This window comes from Eurypyga helias, unplaced genomic scaffold, assembly GCF_000690775.1.
Source record: "Eurypyga helias isolate BGI_N326 unplaced genomic scaffold, ASM69077v1 scaffold12150, whole genome shotgun sequence".
Taxonomy (NCBI): Eukaryota; Metazoa; Chordata; class Aves; order Eurypygiformes; family Eurypygidae; genus Eurypyga; species Eurypyga helias.
This window is the reverse complement of record NW_010225153.1, coordinates 45,190-68,413: the sequence shown is the minus strand read 5'-3', so window position 1 is coordinate 68,413 and position 23,224 is coordinate 45,190. Positions and strand designations below refer to the sequence as shown.

Here is a 23,224-nt window from a genome sequence, read left to right as displayed (position 1 = left end):
GAGCAAAACCCATGCACGCACACAGAGCAAAACAAGGAGCAAAAAAAGGCAGGTGTTCAGCCATCTCCAGGAAAGCAGAGCTCTATCACACATAATGATCATTTGGGAAGACAAACGCCATAATGCTGAATGCCACTCCCCCTTCCTTCTTCTTTCTCCAGCTTTATATACTGAACATGTTGTCGTATGGTATGGAATATCGCTTTGGTTAGTTGGGGTCAGCTGTCCCGACTGTGTCCCCTCCCAACTCTTTGTGCACCCCCAGCCTACTCACTGGTGGATCGGTATGAGAAGCAGAAAAGGCCTTGACTCCGTGTAAGCACTGCTCAGCAATAAAGAACACATCCCTGTTATCAGCACTGTTTGCATCACAAAGCCAAAACACAGCCCCATGCTAGCTGCTGTGAAGAATATTAACCCTATCCCAGCCAAAACCAGCAGACTAAGTCTCGGTGAAATCAGTGGAGTTATGTTAACTTACACCAAGGAAGGATTCGGCCTAATATATCAGAAAATATTTATATCTAGTCTTAGTTATGTCTGAGCTTATCTGAACTGGTGCAGCTTAAACACCTAAGTTACTGTGAGACTTTGACAGCCATTTGTTTGGTATTTACGCTTTATGGTCAGCCTCATAAATTAAAATGGCTGAGTAAATTAAACTTGGACATTCGCTGCCTAGTTTTCCATCTACAACATAGGTCTGAGTTATGAGCAGTGCAAAAGCAGGCTGCTTCTAGCTGCACTTGCTTCTATTACTGCTGAAGTAAAGTTTTGTAAGAATTTCTGTTCTTGCTTCTGTCTGCCTCTGAAGAGGTGGTGCCCATTTGAAATCTAACCCCTTTTCTCTGCAGTACTTGATCTATTTCAGTGGAATAATATCTGAAGTGGGCTGGGCCTTTCAAAACCAAAATGCATGAAGAGTTACAAAGAGTCTTCAAGCATCCCCTGGCTGAGGAAAGACATTCCTGTTGGTTACGGTCTGCAGCAAGGCTGCAGAGAGTGATAAGACAACTTTTTCTCTTTTCTCCCCTTAGAGGTTTTCTAGAGATGGGGCCAGTGGAATGGCAGCAACCAAAGGGTTGGCTGTAGATAATTATTTTGCCCACTGCAAAGTGGTTTGGATAAGCAGTAGTTCTTTTCTGAGTACATGTAGTATGGTGAGTCCCAAAGGTTGGGGTTCACCTCCCTGGTTTTCTGGGTACTTGAATTTTTAACAAATTTAGTATTATGAATATTTGTGTGAGTGGTGGTTTTTTTTTTTATTGTTTGGCTTGTGGATACTTTTTTAACACATGCACCATCCCCCTGCAAGTGTCTTGGAAGGCTTTTAGATGTCAAAGAATGACAAATAAGCCCAAAATAGTGATTTGGCAGATTCTACTTGCACTTACAAAAGCAGCCAAACAACCCCATCCTAATTTAAAGAGAGCAGAATTCACTTTGGGGTGGTAGACTTGTGATTGCCCACCACTAGGAAGAGTTTCTCATAGTTGTTACTGGTTAAAGCTATTTAAACTCACTTATATTTGTGTGTGCTGTGTCTCTAGTGTCTCCAGATGGAAACTTTTGTTAAACCAAATAATTGCAGGAAAGAATGGTGGTGTTGGAGTAAAGCGGCATGTATCCTCCTGAGCCTCCCATTAAAATCTAGCTCTGTATTTGTCAAACAGTATGCCCACCTGCATCTGCTCTTCTGTGAAATCCATCTGCGTGAGTTCAGTTACCTTCAGCAAGGTCAAACCTAAATATTTTGGATTCATAAAACTGGTAATTCCCATTGATCTTGTCAACTTCAAATGTGTTGCTAATAACCTGCTGTCATGTCCTCAAACATACACAGAACAATAAGACTTCCCAGTAGTAATCCTTAAATATTTTATCTGGGGTAAATGGAAGGAAGATTTCAAGATTTCCCTGTGTCTTCCCCTTCCTTATACTCACTTTCTGTTCTTTAGAGAGCTCAGAATCAGGTAAACCATATCAACGCTGCTGCAGTACAAGCGTGTGCGCTCAACTTTTTTCCTACTGTGTTGTTTCAGTGTCATAGGATAACCCCTGTGCACAGCGATTCCATTTTTGGGGACTGAAATTGATTTTTCTTATCTTAGCATGTAAAGATCTGACCTTTAGAAGCATTAGCTGCCAGAGCATAGCAGCCCCAGATGCAGGAAATATGAAGGTAACAGCTTTTAAAGTGCTGGAAACGTATTTTAAGGTCTATTGGTACTGGCACAGAGTGGTAATCTACATACTGAGTTGCTTTGTTCTCATTCAGTGCCCTCTCTGCTAGAGGGCAGGTCTGTAGGAAGACTTTCGCTCTTTCTCTTGCATGGTCAAATGTCACAGGCTCCTCTGTGCCCCTCATTAAAATCTGTGTGGATATAGTGGCTTGCCTAACTCTTTCTGATCATACCTCATCAGCTGGTTTGCTAATTTGATATTGGACAAACTATTCAGTCTCTGTGGGATAGAGAGAAATAATCTGCTACTGAGTACCTGGGCATAAGTGAAACCCCAAAGGGAGCAACTGTAATGGTCAGCTGTGCTGTTTATGTAACTGAAGTCCTGCTGTCTGCATCGCTGCGTGTAGGGGTTGCTGGAGACACAGCACACGCTTCTCTCCTTTTCATTTCCATACTGCTTGACTGTTTACCTTCAGGGCAATACTTCTCTGATGACCACTGAATTGAGACATTATAAAGTAATGCAGAGGTTGTGCTGCTTTAAGGAAACTTGCCCCCTTCAGTAAGGGCAGTGAAGATATTTGAATTGTCAAAACGTGCTTTTTTCATTGTGTTTATAAACAAATTTTATTTTTCTTTGTGGAAAGAAAAATTGCATATTGCACTTTTATTTAAACAATGCACTTCTTGTAGACCTGAAAAGCAGCTGTCCTCTTTGGTTAAATGGTTCAAGGTACGGGGAAAGAGCATATATAGACAGTGATTTTGATTTTGATTACAGCCTATTTTTGTTTGACAGGATGGAAAACTAAAGGAGAGGTCATTGGTGTGCTCAGGGGGAGAAGCCAGTGTAGACCTTTAATGTCTCATTCACTTTGGTAGTATGAGAGTTTCTGAAGGACCTCAACCAAAGTTAAATAGCATGTTAAATCTGGTGTTCCTGCTCAGCAAGGGGCTGAACACATCACTGTTGAAAGACACCGGACTGGAAAAGAGGAGAGGGAAGAGACAGTAGTATGTGTGTTACAGATTGGAAATGGTAAGGTGTGGAGACATTTACGGTGTGTTATTCTGGAGAAGACTTGGGACTTGAATTGCAGCTCATAAAATTGTCACGTCTTGAAGTACTGTGCTCAGGCCAATGAAGACTATTAAGAGCTGCATCTGTTAATTCTGGAATTAGCTACATAACTTTGGTACCATGAGACAGGCTGGTCCTATGGCTACTGTCAGAAGTTCAGTACAGATTTTCGTTTCTTCCCAGTTGCTCACACTGCTTCTCCACCAGCTTTGAAGTGACATTCCCTTTTCTAGCAGGATTGGTCCTATGCCATTAGACAAACTCTGGGTTCTTTCACTGTTGATTCCAAATCTAACAGAAGCCAACGTGGCTCATGAGTGTTTACTTCTTTGTTTGTGCATTGGCATTATCGTTGAACTTCACCAGTGAGAGCGCTTGCCAGGACTGAACACAAAATGTAAATGGAAGTAGATGTATTGTTGGAAACACTGGTAAACAGTTCCTTCGTGGCCGTACGTCAATGCTGGGAGCATATGGGGAAGTTACTCTTGATTTGCTGTGAGAGCTCTGAAACATGCTGCAGTTTCATTGCCTGAGTAACCCATAGGCTGAATCTGAAAATCACATTTTTCATTAAAATGTCCTTGTTTGTGCCTCTTGCCAGTAGTGATTGGCTGAGCAGGGACGTCCGCTTTGACACCAAGCGTATGAGGGCTGCCTGTAGGAGGTTGAAATTCTTGTTTCCGACCTGATTTATAAGTGGTTTATACTTTAAGCTTTCCTGTTTAATAGTTAAATAAACTGTTTAATGTTTAAAAAGTAAAATTCTTCTGATAATTAAACCAGCATGCAGGAAAAAAGCTGAGCCACATCTTGGCTGAGCTTTTCAGTGTGTTCAGACACACAGTTCAGACCCCACTTCTGCTCTGAATGAGCTCCTGCCCGCAGAGCACTGTGGAAAGCCCGTGTAACCCAGCACTGTGTGTGAGCACTCACCTCACAAGTGTATTTTTATATCCGCTTGTCTCCTGTTCGCAAAACAGACTGACAAGATGGTGGGGAACACAGTGCAGGGAAAAATACTAATAATGTTGGGGAGGAAGATACATGGCTTGGCAGAATTTTCCATCTACTTATTTCTGCTGTTGCTGTGTTACTGTGTGAATCCAAAACTGGCAGATCATTTATGCGCACCTTGTGTACCACCTTGATTTTATGTTCTGCCCTGGAATACACCCTGTTCGTGGCATTCTGACACTCTGCAAATTACAAGGGTACCCAAATAGTGACAGTCACGAAAACCACCTACTTACAGCTATCAAGGATATCGGGCTCTTTCTCGTTCCCTGTGGGGCACATCACTGAGATCTACGCTTGGTTCTAGGTAAAACAGTGTTTTATTTTCCTTTTTACAATAAATAATGCAGCATAGGAGTGGGAGTTAAGGGAGTCAGAAAGTAAGAACCCTGCTGCTATAAGCACCTTGCCCTGCAGCCTTCCACAGGTTATCGGTAAAAGTCTTTCCTCTTGCTGCATTCAGAACGTGTTAGAAAAATCTTGCAACAACATATCATACCATAATCATAAAGAGAAGATGACAGCTTGCGTCTGATAAATAGCCAGAATAAGAGGGTGAATTTTATCCTTTCTGTTTCTGTGATGTGTACAGCATCTTCAAAAGCAGGGTAATAAGTTTTTATAGCTGTGAGAGGCAGAGATGAAGCTGAGTATGTAATTCAGCCTCAGTGCTCTGAAGGTTAATATTATGAGCAGCCTGCAGCAGAATGGCTGGAGCTTGAAGTAGCAAAACAATACAAAGTGGTTTTGGGGAGGGAAAAAAAAATCCTAATCAAAAAAGCAAGTGCATGTAGATGGAGATCAAAAAGCAAGGCTGTAGATGGAGATCCTGGCTGATTAAAAAGTTGCGGTGTTAGCAAAGGGTGTTGAAATGGGTAAAATAAAAAGCAATTAGTCACCAAAGAGTTTGTGTAAAAGCAAGATATGGATTTGGTCAGTCTCAGAATAGTTCACACGTGAAGATGGGAAAAACAAGTAGGCAAGAAGAAATGGAGACAGGCAATTTTAGGAGCTCCTGAGACAGGGTAGTGTAAAGGGTGTTACTGTCTTGAAAATTGCTGTTGGCTGCCTTGTGGCAGTGTCTTCTGAGCTCATTAGCAAGATAGTGATGATTTCACTGGCACAGTTACTTTGCTGAATCTTTTCTTGCATTTGGCATTTTTGTTTGCTCATACTTTATTGGAAGGGGTTATTCAGGAGTGCTAACTCTTCAAAAAAAAACCAAACCAAAACACCCCACCAAAAAATTGACCCTTGAACACTTTTTGCCATGCAGACATGCTCCAGAAACGGCCATCAGTGATTCCATTTGGATTTCTCTGCTTTTTGAGCAGAGGCCTCCATGCATCATATACCCTGCTGTTTATAGAGGTGGCTATACATATGGTGTGGAATCTCAGCCAGGGTTTGAAACTGCCTGTGCGATCCAGGCACAGTGAGAGCCTTAGGAATTGAGCTTCATTTATGGAAGTTGTCCATGGGTTTTGGAGATGCCCTGGCTTTCTGTGGCCAGAAAAGATTGCTAAGCACAGAGGCTGGAAAACAGCCAGGTGAGGCACAGGTAGCAGCAACCTCTGTTATATTAATACAGTTGGAAAAAAGCTGCCTTTGCTTGCTTTGCTGAACAGTAACTTGTGAACTACCTGAGGTTTCCTTGTGACTCTTTGACAGTCAGAGAGCACAAGGGGGCCCTTGTTATAACTAACTATTGCATGAAATACACCATGTAGTACTCATGTCAAAATACTGAGCAATTCAGGTGAAAGAGAATCTGATCTCTAGCCTAGAGAAGGGTCCTGTGGTTGAGAAAGAAAAGAACTAGTTTTCTAAGATCACCCGTTCTAAACTAGGCTTTCCTGCATGAGTGACAAAAACTGTGTGGTGCTGTTTATTCTGGCTTTTCCAGTATGTCAAAATTCTGCTGATTTTTACACCTTGTATTGGCCCCTGGTATGTAGGCCCTTCTTTCCAAGCATAGCTCACAAGGGACACTCAAGAGAAGTGTTGCTTACAGCAAGCTAGCCTGAATCCTCTCTTTGGCTCTTGCGTTTTATGCCCGCAAAAGCAATGGTGAGTTTTTTTCATCATCACTTGAAGGTGTAGGGACAGTCTGAAAATTCATATACCAGGTCCCTGGAAGCCCAGGCCTGGTGACCCTGGAGTCTCCTGATGTACCTCTCAGTTGGAAGAGGAGTCATCTTTTTATGACCAAAGTTAAGACTACAGCCTAAAAAATGATGCCTTCAAGGACATAGAGGAGGCAACTGCCTGTTCTGAGCCCTCCAATCAGCTTATACTGAAATGTCATGGTCAGACATCAGCGTAGTGACTCCTGTGAAACGACAGTAGCAGATACAGTCTTGTTACATAGAACTTCACTGCTATCACTAGGGACTTTGCTGCAGCCTCAGCAGAGTTGCCAAAAATATAGAAAGGCAGGGCTGACTGACAGTTACTCTCTTCAAGGTGATCTGTGTGGATAGACGTCAAGGAAAATTGACAGCAGCATCTGTAGGGTCATTATCTGGGATAATCCTTTTCTGTGGTGTGTAGGCTCTGCTCTCAAGCAGTTTTCATTAGTAGTTTATCTACTGCAGTAATTAGAAAAGGGCTGTTCTTTGCAGTACAACCTCTGTCCACAGCCCATGGCCTGATCCTGGTGGTTTGTTCTTTCCTGGATTCAGTGGTGTCCTGCTTCACAGTACAGTGACTGAGAGCAGTCTGAGGACACGGCAGCATGCAAAGGATTTCCGTTGGATGGGATGAGAGTTCCCAGAGCCTGTCTCTGGAAGCTGGGCATAGGCTGATATAGTTGTTAGGGGACGGCGCTCCCTGTTTGCACAGTTGGCCTGTTCTCAAGCCCTGCATGAACCAGCAAGACTGTGCTGTGTGCACCCATTGCAGACACCCTTTGGGACTCTCCATTCAGGGGATCACAGGGCACTTCATAAGTTCAAGTACTCACTTTGTAGATGAAGTCCAGAAGTAATGAGTGATTCCTGAAGATTAAAAAGCTAATCAGAGGCAGAGCAGAGAACAACTAACACTTGTCATCTGCCTTGTCATTTTTCCTAGTAGGTTTTTGCAAAAAAAAAAAAAAAGGACAACATTAAAGTAACATTTACAGATGGCTGATTTTTGAAGTGTAAACATCTAAACCAACACATTAACTGTTCTACCTACCATTGACAAACTTTTTGATGTTTGTTTCCAGGAACACCCGTCTGGTTCTTTGTGAAAATTGCTCCAATCCGCAATGAGCAGGATAAAGTGGTTTTGTTTCTTTGCACTTTCAATGACATAACGGCTTTCAAGCAGCCCATTGAGGATGATTCATGTAAAGGTTTGTCTTTTTCACAATTATATATTTATGCTGCTTCTGTTTGTTTGCTCTGGTCCCGAAAGAGCTGAAGTCCTTTAAATACCAAAGCTAAAGAATTAGATGTTAAAATAGCTTGTAGCTGTGCCACTGGGGACTGTATTAGTGCAAGAAGTGGTTGCTGGGTTCTTAAGTGAATTGGCTCTGGCCTGCACTGGAAAGGGTCATTACTAATGAAACCCCCAAGTGTTTCAGGAAACAGAGTTTACTTAGCAAATAGGTGCAGCTCTTCCTTTTAAATTCATTATTAATCCACACTCCAACATAGCCTTCAGGGAGTCACAGTCTTGCTAAATAGCCTCTCTGATGTCAGAAGGAACAGAAGGATCTTGGGCCCTGTACAAATTGTGCATGACCATATGCAAAAACTAAGGAATTAACCCTGGCTGAGTCTAGCAAATATCTGAATAATGCCATTCTGTCTGGCTTGATGTTAATTACCATTATTATGGGATTCTTTAATATAAAGTTCTGAACAAGTTTCCTTTAACATATGTGAAGAGACTCCCATCAACGTAAGTTGAATCAGGTTTAAACTATCCTGGTGACTGAAGTAGCATTGCTGTGTTTTGCTGTTAACCCTTTGCTAAGTTACACCCTGGAAACCTGGAAGCAAACTCAGCTGTGACAGTGGCATAAACTTGCACTCAGGTTCAGATCCTGTCAGAAACAGAGCTTTTGTACTCATGTGGAGAATTACAGAGACTTGCGTCCTCTGGGGTAAAAAAAGACGTACGTTCTTCTGTTGTTTGCATTTTTGTAGTATTTAATAATATTTGTAGTATTAAATTAAACAGGAAACTTAGTGTGAAGGTGAACTGATTTACATTTATGCTCAAAATATTATTCTTTAAAAGCGTAGTTTCTCAAAGTGGAACACCTGTTACCACGAAAAAGGAAGTACAACCTTGACAAACATACCCTCCTCCAGTTTATGTGGTGGTTTTTTTGGTTTTTTTTTTTTTTTAATGCTATTTACTTGGTTTTTCATTGCTTTAAAAATGTGTCTTGTCAGAAGGGTCGGGTCTGTAGTATTTCTTTCCCGGCCCAGTGGTCTTTGCTCTATCCTGATGACGACTGACAGGAAAAACAAATCAACTTCATGCAGTAAAGCTGGGTTTTGGTTATGTGCTGGGAGTGGAGGCCCTTGCTTCGTTTAGTCAGTGATAAGGAGGACTTTGTCAGGGGGGGTAGCTGTGTCTTTTCTCTTTGCTTTCACAGAAGATCCTTAGTGTGATAGTGATATGTACTCTTGTGAAAAGAGTTTGTCCTCCACTTTAAACACAAGGGAACACTAACTTTTTTTTTCCCTCCAAGAGAAGTATGCTGAAGGAAGGGAATGCTAACTTTATTTTTTAAAAATCTCCTTTGGATCTTGAAATCATGCTGTTCTTACAGTGATCATGGTAATTCTTAGGACTTCCACATCGAAAGCAATGTAAGCATTAAACCTACATATAAGTGCACCAACTTGCAGAGGAGTTAAGATAAGCAAAATTTCTTCACCTGGCCCATAGAAACTGGCTAAGTGACTACTAAAGGCTGTAGACAGCAGAACTGGACACTGATTCACAGCCCTGCACTTCTTCTCTTGAGTGCTATGACTTTATGTACAGGAGAGTTCATGCACTAGAGAAGTCTTCAAATACTGTTTCTAAATCTCCTAAAAATTAACGAAGTTGTGCAGGTTTCATGCTGGTAAAGAGTTTTTTTCTGTTGCTGTATACACAAGTCAAAGGTGGTATAAATGAAACTGCACATTCTGTTCTAAGTCTTAATCTGTCCCTTACGACTGCCTTTCTTCTGTAGGTTACTTGCTATAGGCTAGCTTTGGAATTTTGTTGCATACATCTCAGGAGGTGATATTGTATCAGTCACTTGATGGCTAGATAAGCAACCTCTTGAAAAACAAGGCTGATTTTTCAGTTAAAGAATTTTACATGCATGACCATGTCTTTAATATTAGAGCTCATTGTGCAATTTTATACAGTGAGGGGGGAAAAAAGACAGGTATGTAGTGTTGGACAAATGTCTGCAGTGGGATCTAGGATTCTTGGAGAGGGAAAACATTTTTGGAAGACCTAAAAAAGGTACAGTTGTATTAGCTTCTTCTCAGAATCATTGCTGTTACAGATCTGAACTTTGAAGGGGGCATCGTCTTTGTACGATGAACAACATTGCATAGGATTTTTTTCGCATGCTTTTGAAGGATAGCAATTTTCATGGGAATGTTTCTCATATTCTAAACCCAAATGAACTCCCAGTCTGAAAACCTAAAACTGTGACTTAGAGATTTATTATTTAATTGAAACAACTGAAAACTCATTGCTATATCAATTATTTTTCCTTCTTTCACCTTCAATCAGCTTTTAGCAACTGCTTTTCTTTAACTGTGTCTATATGTGAAATCAGTTTCTTGCGCTTTTGACCACATAATATGTAACAGGCTGCCTGAAAATGCAGGTATTTTTTTAACATATGTGCTATTTGAATAAGTGCAGAGTGGCATAGCATAAAGTATTTGTGTTTTTTTCCAAATCAATGCCTGTTTGTCTATGTACAGAAAAACGTCATGTCGTACAAGAACATGGTCAATTTAAAGAGCAACTAAACCTGCTTAGCTGTGGTATATCTTAGTTGTCTATCACCTGCTGGCAATTTCAAGCATGGTTGTTCAGCTGCAAATGATGTAGTGACTCGGTGGGTGAGAAGTGTTCAGCTCTAATGGCAGGTGTTTTGAATTGTACAGAAAAATGATTAGGCATTTTTATCCAAAGGCGACTCAGAGAGATAGGTCTCAGTACTGTTTTTCAGTCTTAATATTTTTATTAATATCACCACACACTGAAATAGCTGAAACAAAAAATATTTCTGAAGTAATGTAAAAAGTAGACTTATAATTATAGTTTTTATTAATTGATTCAGATAATTTAGATGATGTTTATTTTATGACTGCCATAGAAGTTGATTTGCTTTAAATGAAACAGCTTTAAAAATAGCACATTCTAAATAAAACAAAAATAGTGTCAGTCATGTCAGTGATATAATATTTTTAAACGGCCTCTTTCCACTCTTCCCTATATGCTTGTCCCTTTAAAAAAAAAAAAAGGAAAAAATAGGTTTACTTGAATAGAAGTAGGCAAAATCAAGCTATAGCATAGCTAAATTTGGCTTGTAAAGTGATAGGTCACCTTCTTAGCTGAATTTTAGTATATAGGCTATATTTGGAATTTATGCATTTTGTCTGTGTATGTCTCTCTTGGTTAGAGATCTAATATACCAAATATGAGATGTTTGAGAATAGTGTATAAAGTGGAATGCATCACTTTATGAAAACAATAATTTGTGCAGACAAACAGAATCTGTTCCTGCACTCTGAGTAGCTAGTAAGAAGTTTGCCTGAACAGGTTTTGCATGTATGAATACAATGTGAACGTATTCAGATATGTTTATGCTACTTCAAAAGTTTGGAAGTTATGCTTTGGATCCTAATTTTTGCTTTTGATACTTTGTTTTTATACAAAAAGGTGATCAAATTCAACATTACTGAATCATACAGGCAAGTAGTTGTTAGCTTCCTAGCTATTGTAACCTTCTGTGCTTTGTAGCAATCATGTTATCTTGTCTGCAGAGGAAGCCTTATTTCATTTTGCAGCTAAGCTGTACTTTGCATCACAAGTAGGGCTGCACAAAAAAATAATATTTTGATTGCCTCCTTCATCTTAATTCAGGGAAAACTCCAAGTCTTTTTTTCCTTTTTGTTTCTGTTATTTTTGTTGCTGTCTAATTTTTTGTTTTGTTTTTAAAGATGTATTTATATGAGCAGAGACAGTGTTTGAAATATTTTGATTAAGTTACAGTGTACTTTCATCTAGATGAAATGTTTTCTTAAAAAAGGAAACAAATGAAAGGGAAGTGGTGGGTATATTAAAAAACTTTGGTGTGCTTTCCCAGTCCAGATGGAAAAAAAGACAGTTTTCGTGTTTTGGGAAAGAGCATTAAGACTGCAGAGAGGCATGATGGATGTAAGCAGGGATCTTTGATGTGCAAGAAAACAAAGGTGGTTTGAGCAGAGGCAAGAGCTGCTAGAATCTTGATTTACTTGCATTCACACAGTTTTGTGGGAACAATAGACCTGCGACCAAAAGAACTTGTTCTCTAGCAGGCAATAGCTCCTTGTTCTAACTCTAGGCATTGTGTCAGTCATGGATCAGCAACTTGCTAACAAGGGTTCGATAACTGCCACAGTTCCTAATGTTTGAATTTATGAGTCATCATGATCAAATTGAGGAGAGTGGCAAGAAACAAAGAACTACCTACGAATAAATAATAAATGTTGTTGAGGGTTGAGTATCAACATACCATGCTCACCTGAAAATACAGAAAATTGGTTTCTTCAACTTCAGTATTGTTAAACGAAGCTTCATCCCTTAAAGAAGGCTGATGAGTTAAACATCACATCACACAGGTGTATTTCAATGCTATGTTTTCCCATGAAACAAAGCTCAAGGGACAGCTTTTGTCCCTGTTATAGGTATCTAGTTGTCTTGGGTATTTTCAGAAGCAGTTTGTATTAAGCTTTTTGCAACGGAATGGTGAAAAACTAAAAGAGCATCATGGAATGCAGGACAGCTGAGATCAGTGCTGTTATCTTGAAGACTCTTCATCCTTTTGAAGCTGCACGTATTTTAGTGCAATGTTATAGCTTTGTCCCTGCTTGATATTTTCTGCAGAACTGAAAAAGGAGACCAAACAATGATTAAAAATGGGTTAGAATCCAAAGACAGAGGATGAGTGGATGTAGGGATATACCAACTGCTTGTGTTGAAAGAGAACTCCTAATCCATATAATCTGGTCCACCTGTCCTAGCAGGATTAACAACAATATATTCTTACACCATTCTGAAATCTAGTTTCTTGTCTTGGAAAGCTCCATTTTTTTCCTGTAATCAGCTCCATGACCCTTAGAATTTAATGTTTATGTTCTCTCCTGTGGCTTAAGTCCATTATTTGACCTGTCTTCACTGGATAAATATCTGACTTGCTGTAGGCTGTGTCTGTACTTAGGCTTTTGGAGGAAAAAAATGCAATAAATCCAGCAAGTACTGCCAGTTTTTCAAGCAATATTGGAGAAGTTGTTTTTCAATAGGATTAGTACTGGCATTCTCTCTCATTTTCATTTTCTTTTTCCTCTGCCAGAATCTGCAGGTCTACTACTGTGATTGTACTTCGAAGTTCCCACATTTTTATCTTCCATTCACACACACACAGAAGGCAATACAAGGAGGAGGGTCTTCATAAGGATGAGATTCATACACCTGGGACATTTGCACAGTGATTCAGTGCCTGCTTTTAGGCACATCATCACACAGGGGCATGTGCAACTCCAAGCTGAGCTCTCATGTGCTGTACCCAGTGTATGGAGGGCATTAGGTTATGGACTCCCAACCTGCCATTTTCAGATCAGCAGCGGTTCAAAAAGCCAAGCTAAAAAGCCCTACCTCTTGACATAGCCTCTTGCCTGTAACAAAGTTACACTGTTTTGAGATCAGAGTTTGGAGTATGTGCTGAAAGATCTAATGTTCACAGGAACAGTTCTTTCCTGTGTCATTTAGTTGCCAACAAATGAGAGTTGCAACATGTAGGACATGGGAGGTGCTTATAGGGGATGCTGAGGGCAGAGGAATGGGTTAAAGATGTACCTTTCAAAAGGAGATGACTCTTGGGAAGAGAGGGAGGTACCCAAAGGTGCTTGGTGTTCATAGCCACACAACATGCCACAGAGATGTCTGGCAGTGCAGTTGGGCAAGAAAGCTCAGGTGAGGTGCTTCCTTTTCCTCATTTGTGTCTGAACAGCCAAATACTTAGAAAACTCAGTGTCAGGAAGAAAGTACACATTGAAAGTTTGTCCTTAGGTTTTGAAACCAGTTTTGTATCTTCCAGGAAAATACCCTACCCATCAGTCTGTTCTGACTTAGTAAAAGGGGCTCTCTATGTTAGCTATGTTAAAAACACTGTGTCTGGTAAGGGAGGCCGATTTCGAGTTCCCGTGTGAAGCTCGGACTCTGCCGTCAGAGCTGCCGTTGGGGAGCACCGCGGTCGGCTTCAGCACCATGGCCAGCACCAGGCTGCTCCCGCCGCCTCCCGGGCGCCTGGGTCTGGGAAATGGGGCTGCTGTTCGTATCTTCTTGGGGCAAATCCACCTCAGTCTGGATTTACATCGCTGAAAATATACTGATATACCTGATAGCCTTCTCCCATGGTCCTGTAAAACAGGAAATAAAACACAATAGTCCTGGCGTGCAAGTTCTGTGTAAGCAGAGCTTTAGGTTGGTGTAAATTGCTGTAGCTGTGCTGACTTTACGAAGACTAGTCTGATTTATATCAGCTGAAGATTAGCCATTATGAATGGTTTCTCCCACCTGATTGATCCATTCTTTTAACCTCTACTGGCTTTACTCAGAAGCTAGTAAGGCCTTCAAGCCTTAGCTTATCAATTGTAGTTGGATTTCTTCATGTACAGTAGAGAAAGAATACTCTTTATAAATGTATTTAAAAAAAAAAAAACCAAACACCGAAACGCACCACCATCCATGAAAATGCATTGTGAGAAACCGAGTGCTTTGGGTCAGGTTTATAACAGATACAAGCTGACCTCACTTGAGGTTCTGTCATCTTGATCACCAAACACCGAAACGCACCACCATCCATGAAAATGCATTGTGAGAAACCGAGTGCTTTGGGTCAGGTTTATAACAGATACAAGCTGGCTGCACTTGAGGTTCTGTCATCTTGATTTATTTCCCTGAGAAATAGTCCTTTAGTATAGTAGCTAATCTTACATGGGTTTATCAGAAAAGATCTGGCTTCTGAATACTATCTGAAAGTGTTGGCTAATTCTGCTCAACTTGGCAATTAAATTACCAGTGAAAGATTTGCTTTAAAATATGCTTTAAGGCGTAAGGAAATACTCAATTTCATTTTTGATTTTGGAGAAGTCTGAAGAATTTCCTTTAATAAATGCACCATTTTGCATATTCATAAAGGAGAAAATGCTAAACTCTCTTTTCAGATCTGCCCTGGTAGATCTTGTTCAATAACAGATCCATGCAATTTGTTTATTTTTTATGCTCACCTCTCAAATTATGAAATGTGTTCCTGCAAACTCCATCCAAGTGAGATGTCAAGCAAGGATATGTTCAAAGTACTAGGCAGTATTTTAACCATCTGTCCTCCTGTGCTTGTCATGGGTCACTTGCAGGCTAAACTTCAGACTGGTCGTTAAAAACAGTCACTGCTAATAGTGTCATTTCTTTTGGTGATAAAACCATATTAAGAACTGAATCTGCAACGTGCTGAGCATCCTTGGATGGAGTAGGAGGTGAGACTGCTCAACAGTTCCCAGGTGGTGCTAGCATTTTTCAAGATTGGGACTAAATGCACTAATACTTTCCTTTCAGAGTACGAAAAATATCCAGATGTATACTCTGCCTGGCTTTCTGTTATGGCAAAGTACTGCTCATAAAGATTACAGTTATAACCAGCTCTTGTGACTGTCATTCAAGGTCTTATATTTTGAGTGGTATTTCAAATGACTGTAAAAAATACTCTGAATTAAAATTCAGCATATGACATCTCTGCCAGAAGCTACTAAATGTTTTATTAGAGTTTGAGAAAATCTATTTGTATATTTCCCTCCTTTGTTTAGAGAGGATAAAATTAATGATTTTGTTTTGCTTTGTCTGCCCTGCTTTTTATTATCTTATGTATATTTCTCTGCTTATGCCAGATCTATGCTTGATACATCTGAGGCCAGATTCACTTCTGTTACAGGCAACTGTAATTTTCCTTGTGCGTGATTCTGGTGTTACATCTTGATTAGTCTGGAGTGTCTACTGCAGTGCTGTGAGATCCAAATCTGAGCATGGGATTTAATAGAAGATTATTGTAAAGTGGACATTTATCCTTACAAAAGATGCAGTTCATGTAAAAGTGCTCTTGTAGAGCCACTGAATACAAAGTCACTGCAGTCATTCATATTATTACTTTACCAGCCTGATACCTAATTTGTGACTTACTTTTATGTGGTACTTGGTTAAATTATACTTCTTGTGGTCAGTCTTAAAGCAGATTGCTCTGTTTTAACTTTTTTTTTTTTTTTTTAAAGTTATAAGAGGCTTTATGTGATACACTTGCAGCTTTTTTTTTGTAACATTTATAATCTTGCATGTTTTCTCAAGGTTGGGGAAAGTTTGCTCGCTTGACCCGTGCCCTCACAAGCAGCCGAGGTGTGCTGCAGCAGCTTGCTCCAAGTGTGCAGAAAGGAGAGAACGTTCACAAACATTCACGACTTGCTGAGGTAATGTTTTCTTTCCCTGAGAAACCATGAAGAAATTATTTTAGCCTTTGTGGGTGTGTTGTCTCTGCATGAGCCAAGCACTGTCTGTCCCCCTTGCCCTGGGAATCTGAAGCCTGGTGACAGACATGGGATCTCAGACTATGGAACATGTGCTGTGAAATGTGTCCTGTGACAGTGGAATGGAAACAGGTGTCCGAAAGACTTCATGTAACTTACTTGCAGTGTTGTGTTCTGTATCTCAGCAAAGTCTTATAGTGGCATCATTATTAAAGTAATACTTTCTTGCTTAGATTCCATTCTTCTGAGGATCTCGGTTGTTAGTAGGATCTTGGTCTATTCATTTGTGTAAAATTGAGATGAGAGAACCTCAGGTTAGTACAGAACCTCAGGTTAGTACAGAAGGAAATTCTGGGAAATATTTGACACTGTTCTCTGCATTCATTTATGCATAGTCCTTTTTCAGTGGGATTCCAACCCTGTGTTACAGACTGGTTGAAACATATGTTTAAGTTACTGGTTTATGGACAAAACAGCTGTAAGATGCCATATGCAACAATACAGACAGATTAGGAAAATGAAACTTTGTGATTTAAGTAGACTTTGAGAGTTTAGAGAAAAGTTCCAGGCAGAGAAGGCTCTTTGAAGTACTTGGAGTTTTAAGGCTTTTGCCACGAGGGGGAGAGACTGTCCCAAGTTTCCCCTAGCTGTCTCCTGGACCAGTAGCAGGGTCTCCCTGGTGTAAAAGCAGCTTAGGGAAAGCCTTGATGTGGTATTAATGACAGCATGGCCAACAAAACATGGCACTCCTGTTTCACCTATTGCTGTGAAAACCATGGCAGCAGCTGTGGCACTTGTCAATGATTCTTAATCTTCCTGTGTAGCTGGGGGTATAACCCATTGATGGGTTCCATGGCATCTCGATGTAGTCAGTACTCTGTTCATTTTGTCTTGTCTACATCTTGGTTTCTGTGCAAAATAAACAACTCCTGCCTTGGCCTGTTTTATTATAGAATCATAGAATGGTGTGGGTTGGAAGGGACCTTAAAAGATCATCTCGTTCCAACCCCCCTGCCACGGTCAGGGACACCTTCCACTAGACCAGGTTGCTCAAAGCCTCATCCAGCCTGGCCTTGAATGCTCCCAGGGGTGGGGCATCCACAGCTTCTCTGGGCAACCTGGTCCAGTGCCTCACCCTCCTCTCTGGGAAGAACTTCTTCCTGATATCTAATCTGAATCTACCCTCTTTCAATTTAAACCCATTACCCCTTGTCCTGTCACTACAGAGCCTTGGAAAAAGTCCCCCCCAGCTTCCTTGTAGGCCCCTTCAGGTACTGGAAGGTGCTATAAGGTTTCCCCGGAGCCTTCTCTTCTCCAGGCTGAACAAGCCCAGGTCTCTCAGCCTTTCTTCACAGGAGAGGTTCCCCAGCCCTCTTAGCATCTTTGTGGCTTTTCTATTGACTCGGTCCAACAGGTCCATGTCCTTCCTATGTTGGGGACCCCAGAGCTGAACACAGCACTCCAGGTGGGGTCAGGAGAGCAGAGTGGAAGGCGAGAATCCCCTCCCTTGACCTGCTGGCCACACTTCTCTGGATACAGCCCAGGGTAGAGTTGGCTTTCTGGGCTGCAAGCATACACTGGCTCTTGTTGAGCTTCTCATCAACCAACACCCCCAAGTCCTTCTCCTTAGGGCTGCTCTCCCTCCTTTCATCCCCCAGCCTGTATTGATCCTGGGGGTTGCCCAGACCTGTGTGCAGGACCTTGCATTTGTCCTTGTTGAACTTCTTGAGGTTGGTACAGGCCCACCTCTCCAGCCTGTCAAGGTCCCTCTGGATGGCATCCCTTCCCTCCAGTGTGTCGACCGCACCACACAGCTGGGTGTCGTTGGCAAACTTGCTGAGGGTGCACTCAGTCCAGCCATCTGTGTTGCTGACAAAGATGTTAAACAGCACCAGTCCCAATACTGACTCCTGAAGAATGCCACTCGTCACTGGATTCCACTTAGACATAGAGCCATCGACCACAACTCTTGGTGATAATCCAGCCAATTCCTTATCCACCGAGTGGTCCATCTGTCAAATCTGTGCTTCTCCAATTTAGAGACAAGGATGCCATGTAGTACAGTGTCAAATGCTTTGTACAGGTCCAGGTAGGTGGTGTCAGTTGCTCTTCCCTTATCCATCCTTCCCTTATCCACCCTTATCATATGTGACGATGAAATTCCCCTGGATGGGTGTTTACCAGTTATTTAATACAGATGCACTCAAGAATGGAAGAATGATTTTGGTTGGGAGTACAGAAATAACATAGATCATACTAGAACAGGGGAGGCTCAGACATTCACATGGACACTATACTGTAGGAGTACCATGTGATTATCACATGCCCACCCTGAGATTGCTTTAGTGTTCTGGAATTTGAATAGTCTCCTTTCTAATCCTTCTCAAAGTTTAGCATCAAATAATCTTTCCTTCTCCCTTGAATTGAATTTTAGTTTATGCTAAAGTGTAGGCAGTAGAATGGAAGGCAGGGTCTCTGAGGTTATTCTGTTTAGCTCAGCGAACCTCAGTCTGGACCTAAGTGACTACAGATTACTGGAACTTCTTGCAAGCTGATGTGCTCAACAAGTCTTTGCAAGTATTCTAACTGGCACAGCCAGTTGATTCATTACAGATAATAAAGGGCAAGTGTATAGTTTACGTATCTAAATGAGTTTCTTTAATTGCTGACTGAATATTGCAGTCATTATTTTAAAAAGAACATTAGCCCCAGCTGTGATGTTAGGTACCTTGTTGTATATCTGCTGTAATTCCACTTAAGTCAATAGAACTACAGTAGGGAAAAACAGAGTGCAGATAATCATACAGACAAGCCCACTTTTCTTCCTTTGAAGACTTAACGGGGTGCCAGGCTTCTTATTCTGGAAAGAACTTTTGATAATATTGAACATGGGATCTCTAACTGTTCCCTGTTGTATTTTCAATTTTCTTTTTTCTTCATCTCTGCAGTACCTAATTTGAAATCTTAAGTTCAAATCAAAATTGTCCTTTTTCTTTCCCTCCTCACTATGGCATTTCACATCAGTCTTGTTTGCTCAAGAAGGGTCTTCATTTATTGGAATATTATTTGTGTTGCTCTTAGTTCTTTATCACTTGTTTTTGAATATCTGAGGAGCCAGTTGTGTCCTAGAACCTGAGTGGGACAAAGTGTTGTAGACATACAAAACAGGAGCCTTCTGCAAAAGCTTACGATTTCTTTTACTGTTTATGAAATATTAATTTAAGAAAGGTGTTAGTGACACACTGCTTGGTATTACCTATGGCCCATGGATAAAACAAGCAGTGCCTGTTAAGCCTCAGTCTCTGACTTTTGCCAGTATGTGTAGCTTTTATTTTTATTTTTTTAGCCCGACTTTTCTGACAGCAGTCATACAAAAACTGCTTAAATTAATTATGCAATTAATGCAAGGGTGTTAGGTAACGCTAAGAGTATGTTTTGCATTAAGGTCGTAAAGTAATTGGTACGTTTCTGTGGCTTTATCACCAAGGAGCTGATTGTAGGAACCATTCTTCCTGGTCAACGCATAGTATGCGTGTCCTCTGCACCTGTGGTGTTAGCTGCTGCATTCTGTATATTTACCAGGCAGTTCTGGGTAAACAAGATTGTGTCATCATTTAAAAAATGTGACAGTTATGAGAAATAAAAGCAGAAAAATTATAATGGTACTTAGCATCACTGCTTAATAATGGGGCTTCTGCCGTTTTCTTTGGTAAACCTTGTTTGCCAGGGACTTATAACTGTCTTTAAAATCTCCTTCAGGTTGAGGCTTAGCACTCGCCCTTGGCTTGGGAACAATCTGTATGTGTGCCTGTGAAAACAAAAGCGAGGGGGAGTGAGAGAAGGGAAATATGTGCAGTGGAAAACACAACAGAGATTAAGCTGAAAATGAATGATTGCGTTTTGTCCCCTGCTCCCTTCCCTTTACCTCTCATGTAGTCTTAGAAATAAATAAAGAGTTGTAATCACTCGTTGATTTGTTGATGCATTTTTACGAGTTCTGACTGGTGATACATTCACCATTTTTTAACAAATCTAGGATAATTTTTTTTATTTTGTTATGTTAAAAAATGACAGCCTTGTGAAACCCATGACGAAATTCATAATTTCGACTATTCAAATAATACTCTCTGGCTTTAGAGAGCTATTAAAACATCATGCATCATTACCACAAATAATAAACACAGATAATACAACTGGTAGTGGCTGATGAATCATAAGTAATTGGAATAATGCTTTCATTAATAACCTTCTGAAACAAATATTGCTTTTACTATGGTATAACTGCATAACAGGGAAAAATTTTTCCAAAACTGGGGCTGTTTCAGTTATTTAGAAAGTGACAGTAATAAAATATTGGTTCAGTGCACATGGGTGGAAGCTCAGCATATCGGTTTATATAGTTGTGTACATTTTCTTCATGATTGCTGTTATATTCATCTCTTGGTGGTTTCCCACCCCCCCTTCCCCTCTAGGAGAAGTACCCTTACAAGCAGTTTGAATCGAGTTAGCTTGTGTGGGTAGGTAACCACACCTGACTGCTTCAGCAAATATGTGTCTCAGGTTGGCACTACTCTACATAGAAGCTGGAGTGCAGCAAGAGCACCTTGGAATAGGGCAGAAGGTGCTTCTCTTTGGATCCACCTGGCTTTGCTACATGGTGCAGAGAGTGGGGTTTGTAGCTCCTAATCTCCCCATGACCCAGGGGTGGTGTGTATCTCTGGAAGGACAGTGAAGAAATACTGTGTGTGGTCCTTGGTGTGACAAGCGGAGGAAAGACCTCTCCTAACTTCCAGTGCAGCAACCTGACAAAACCTAGATCTTTAGCACTAAGCTCGATGGACCTCCTTCCATTATTTCTGTACAGCACTGAGCTCTCTTGTACTGAAAGTGCATGCTCGCTCTCTAATTAAGCTTTCCTATAGCGTTTTTCTCTTCCTTCAGTTAAAAGAAGAATTTGTTGCTTTTGAAAACTCTTGTCTGGCAGTCTGGAAACTGCAAGACCTTTGCTAATCTGTAAAGCAAGTTTCCTTTCCTGGGAGACGTAGCGTGAGCTCGGACAGTGCCCTTCTTCCATCTGAGGCTGTGAAATGACAGTTCATCTCTAGCAGTGCCGTCAAGACGGAGTGGTTTTGCAAGGTGCATGTTAGTGATGTAGTGAGAGGGTGCTACCACCCAAATAAGAGACTGGAGACATTCGGGCTTGCTGCAGGAGGCTTTTCCCAGACCTCGTGAGTGATTGATATCCTTAAGCCATTCCTTGATGCCCATCTCCTGCCCTGTCCCTGCCCCTCCTGTTGAGATTCATACCCACACAGCTGGTGCATATCCTTCCACTGGAGACCCGCTAAAGCTATGGCCCCTGGTCACTTTAAATAGCCATTGGTAGTGCTTAACCAAAGACTTCAAGGTGGTAATGGAAGTTCAAAAGTCTTATTAATAAGGTCCCTAGCCATTCAGGTAGTTTAGAGTACATTTACTTTCTAAATAGAAAGGGAGGGAGACATCAATCCTTTTGTTTTCCTGTGTTGTAGCCCTTGAATCTCCAATAAGCTGGGGGAGAGTGCTTTGTACTTGGTGATGACATTTTAAAACACTGAAGCAACAAAGTTGTTTATTTTCTTAACAAGTTGAAGCTAGAAGTCTGTTTTTCTCTGCGTTCAGTTCAGTTTTACTTCCCTGCAGTTCCACTGGATTTACTATAGCTTTTTTTGATTTACAGTAAAATAACGGACACCATAATTTATGCCCTTCTTTATTGCCAAACAGAAATTGTTCTTGCCTTTTTTTTTCTATTGTTCAGGTATATGGGAATACATTAGTACATTTTCCAGTAACTTCAGTTTGGATGCTGCAAAATTTCCACAAGTCCTTGGAGTACAAGGAGACCAGTGGTGGTCAAAATGGGGTGCATTATACAATTCTCAGTCTAGACCTTATGTACGTATATGTAAGAATCAATCTGACAAGAACTAACAAACTTTTTTTTTTCCCAGTGTTTCATGGCTGAGGTTCCTGTGCCAATTAAAATGGTTACCAAAATGTTTGACTTTTTTTATATAAAATCAGAAGCTAAAAAGTAAGCTCTAGGAGCCACGTGATTGCAAAAGAAGCAATTATATTTTCACCCTGCATTTAAGGGGTGATACAATCTCCCCACATTAGTAAAATCTCAGCATTAGTTCTGAAATCCAGTTAACTGACTGAAAAATGTGATAGAAAGTGCTTGGTTTTGCTGATCAGTTACTCCAGTGAGTGAATATTGCAGAGGAATCTCCTTGTTCAGTTAAGTGTATTCCAGGCTTGGGATCTTCTGTTAGAGCTGCTACTCATGCAGATCCTCATAAAAGCCAGTAGTAGCTCAGTGCTTTCCAACTGATTCAGGCACAGCTGCAGTGTTCAAAAGGGAGGGCAGGAGATATTTGCAATATTGATCTAGGCCTAGAGCTTTTGCTGAGGAAAGACATCCTAACATTTGTAGCTGGGACTGCAAACAAGCCCTGAAGGGAGCAACCCTCTGAGTACACATACTAACTGAGTACACAAGCTATGCCTCTTCCAATCACTACCAGTGACTGCTGGGGACTGCACTGGCTGGCCAGTGCCTCTTGCAGAGAAGGGGCTGCTTCTGACTTCTGCTGCTTCCAGCTCCTCTCAGCACAAGGCAACTCTAAAGAAAATTTTTATGGAGAACCTGTGTGAATCAGGATCAGGAGTGGCCGAGTACTTCATACTGCAGTGGACATGCCCGAGTCCTGGTTTGGCCTGCAGGGGTTCTACGTAGGGGAAAATGTTCCTTTTCTCGCATTGCTGTCATTCTGGAAGCTTAGTGAAACAAAAATCCTAAGTCCTCTTTTTTTGGGGGGGGATCGGGGAGGTGGGGGAGGTGGTGTTGATGCCTCTGTGCTAACATGCAGGTCTCTGAGCAGGTCATGCTACTTCTTTTCTGGAGAGCATGTTGGTCTCAAAGTCAGCAGGCTTGTGACTCCCATTGTCATTTATGCATGTGCAAGGGGCTGTGATCCAGCACCCCTGTTGTGCACAAGAGGAAGTGATTATGTGAGGTTCAAAGCAGCAGGGACCTTGATCTAAAGCTGTTTTGTCCATCTAGGACTCTTGTAGCTGATTGGTTTATTTTGTTTTCTTTG

General features: G+C 41.1%; 1 protein-coding gene across 1 annotated transcript in view; it reads left to right on the top strand.

The window, feature by feature from the left end:
* The window catches only part of LOC104507148 (potassium voltage-gated channel subfamily H member 1), a gene marked incomplete at its 3' end in the record, with an annotated part of 41,112 nt that overhangs the window by 3,906 nt on the left and 13,982 nt on the right, over nt 1-23,224 (top strand). Inside the window, exons 3-4 of the mRNA XM_010148340.1 lie at nt 7,499-7,627; nt 15,904-16,022. Of these exons, the coding sequence (XP_010146642.1) occupies nt 7,499-7,627; nt 15,904-16,022 (248 nt within the window). The remainder of the gene's footprint in view (nt 1-7,498; nt 7,628-15,903; nt 16,023-23,224) is intronic.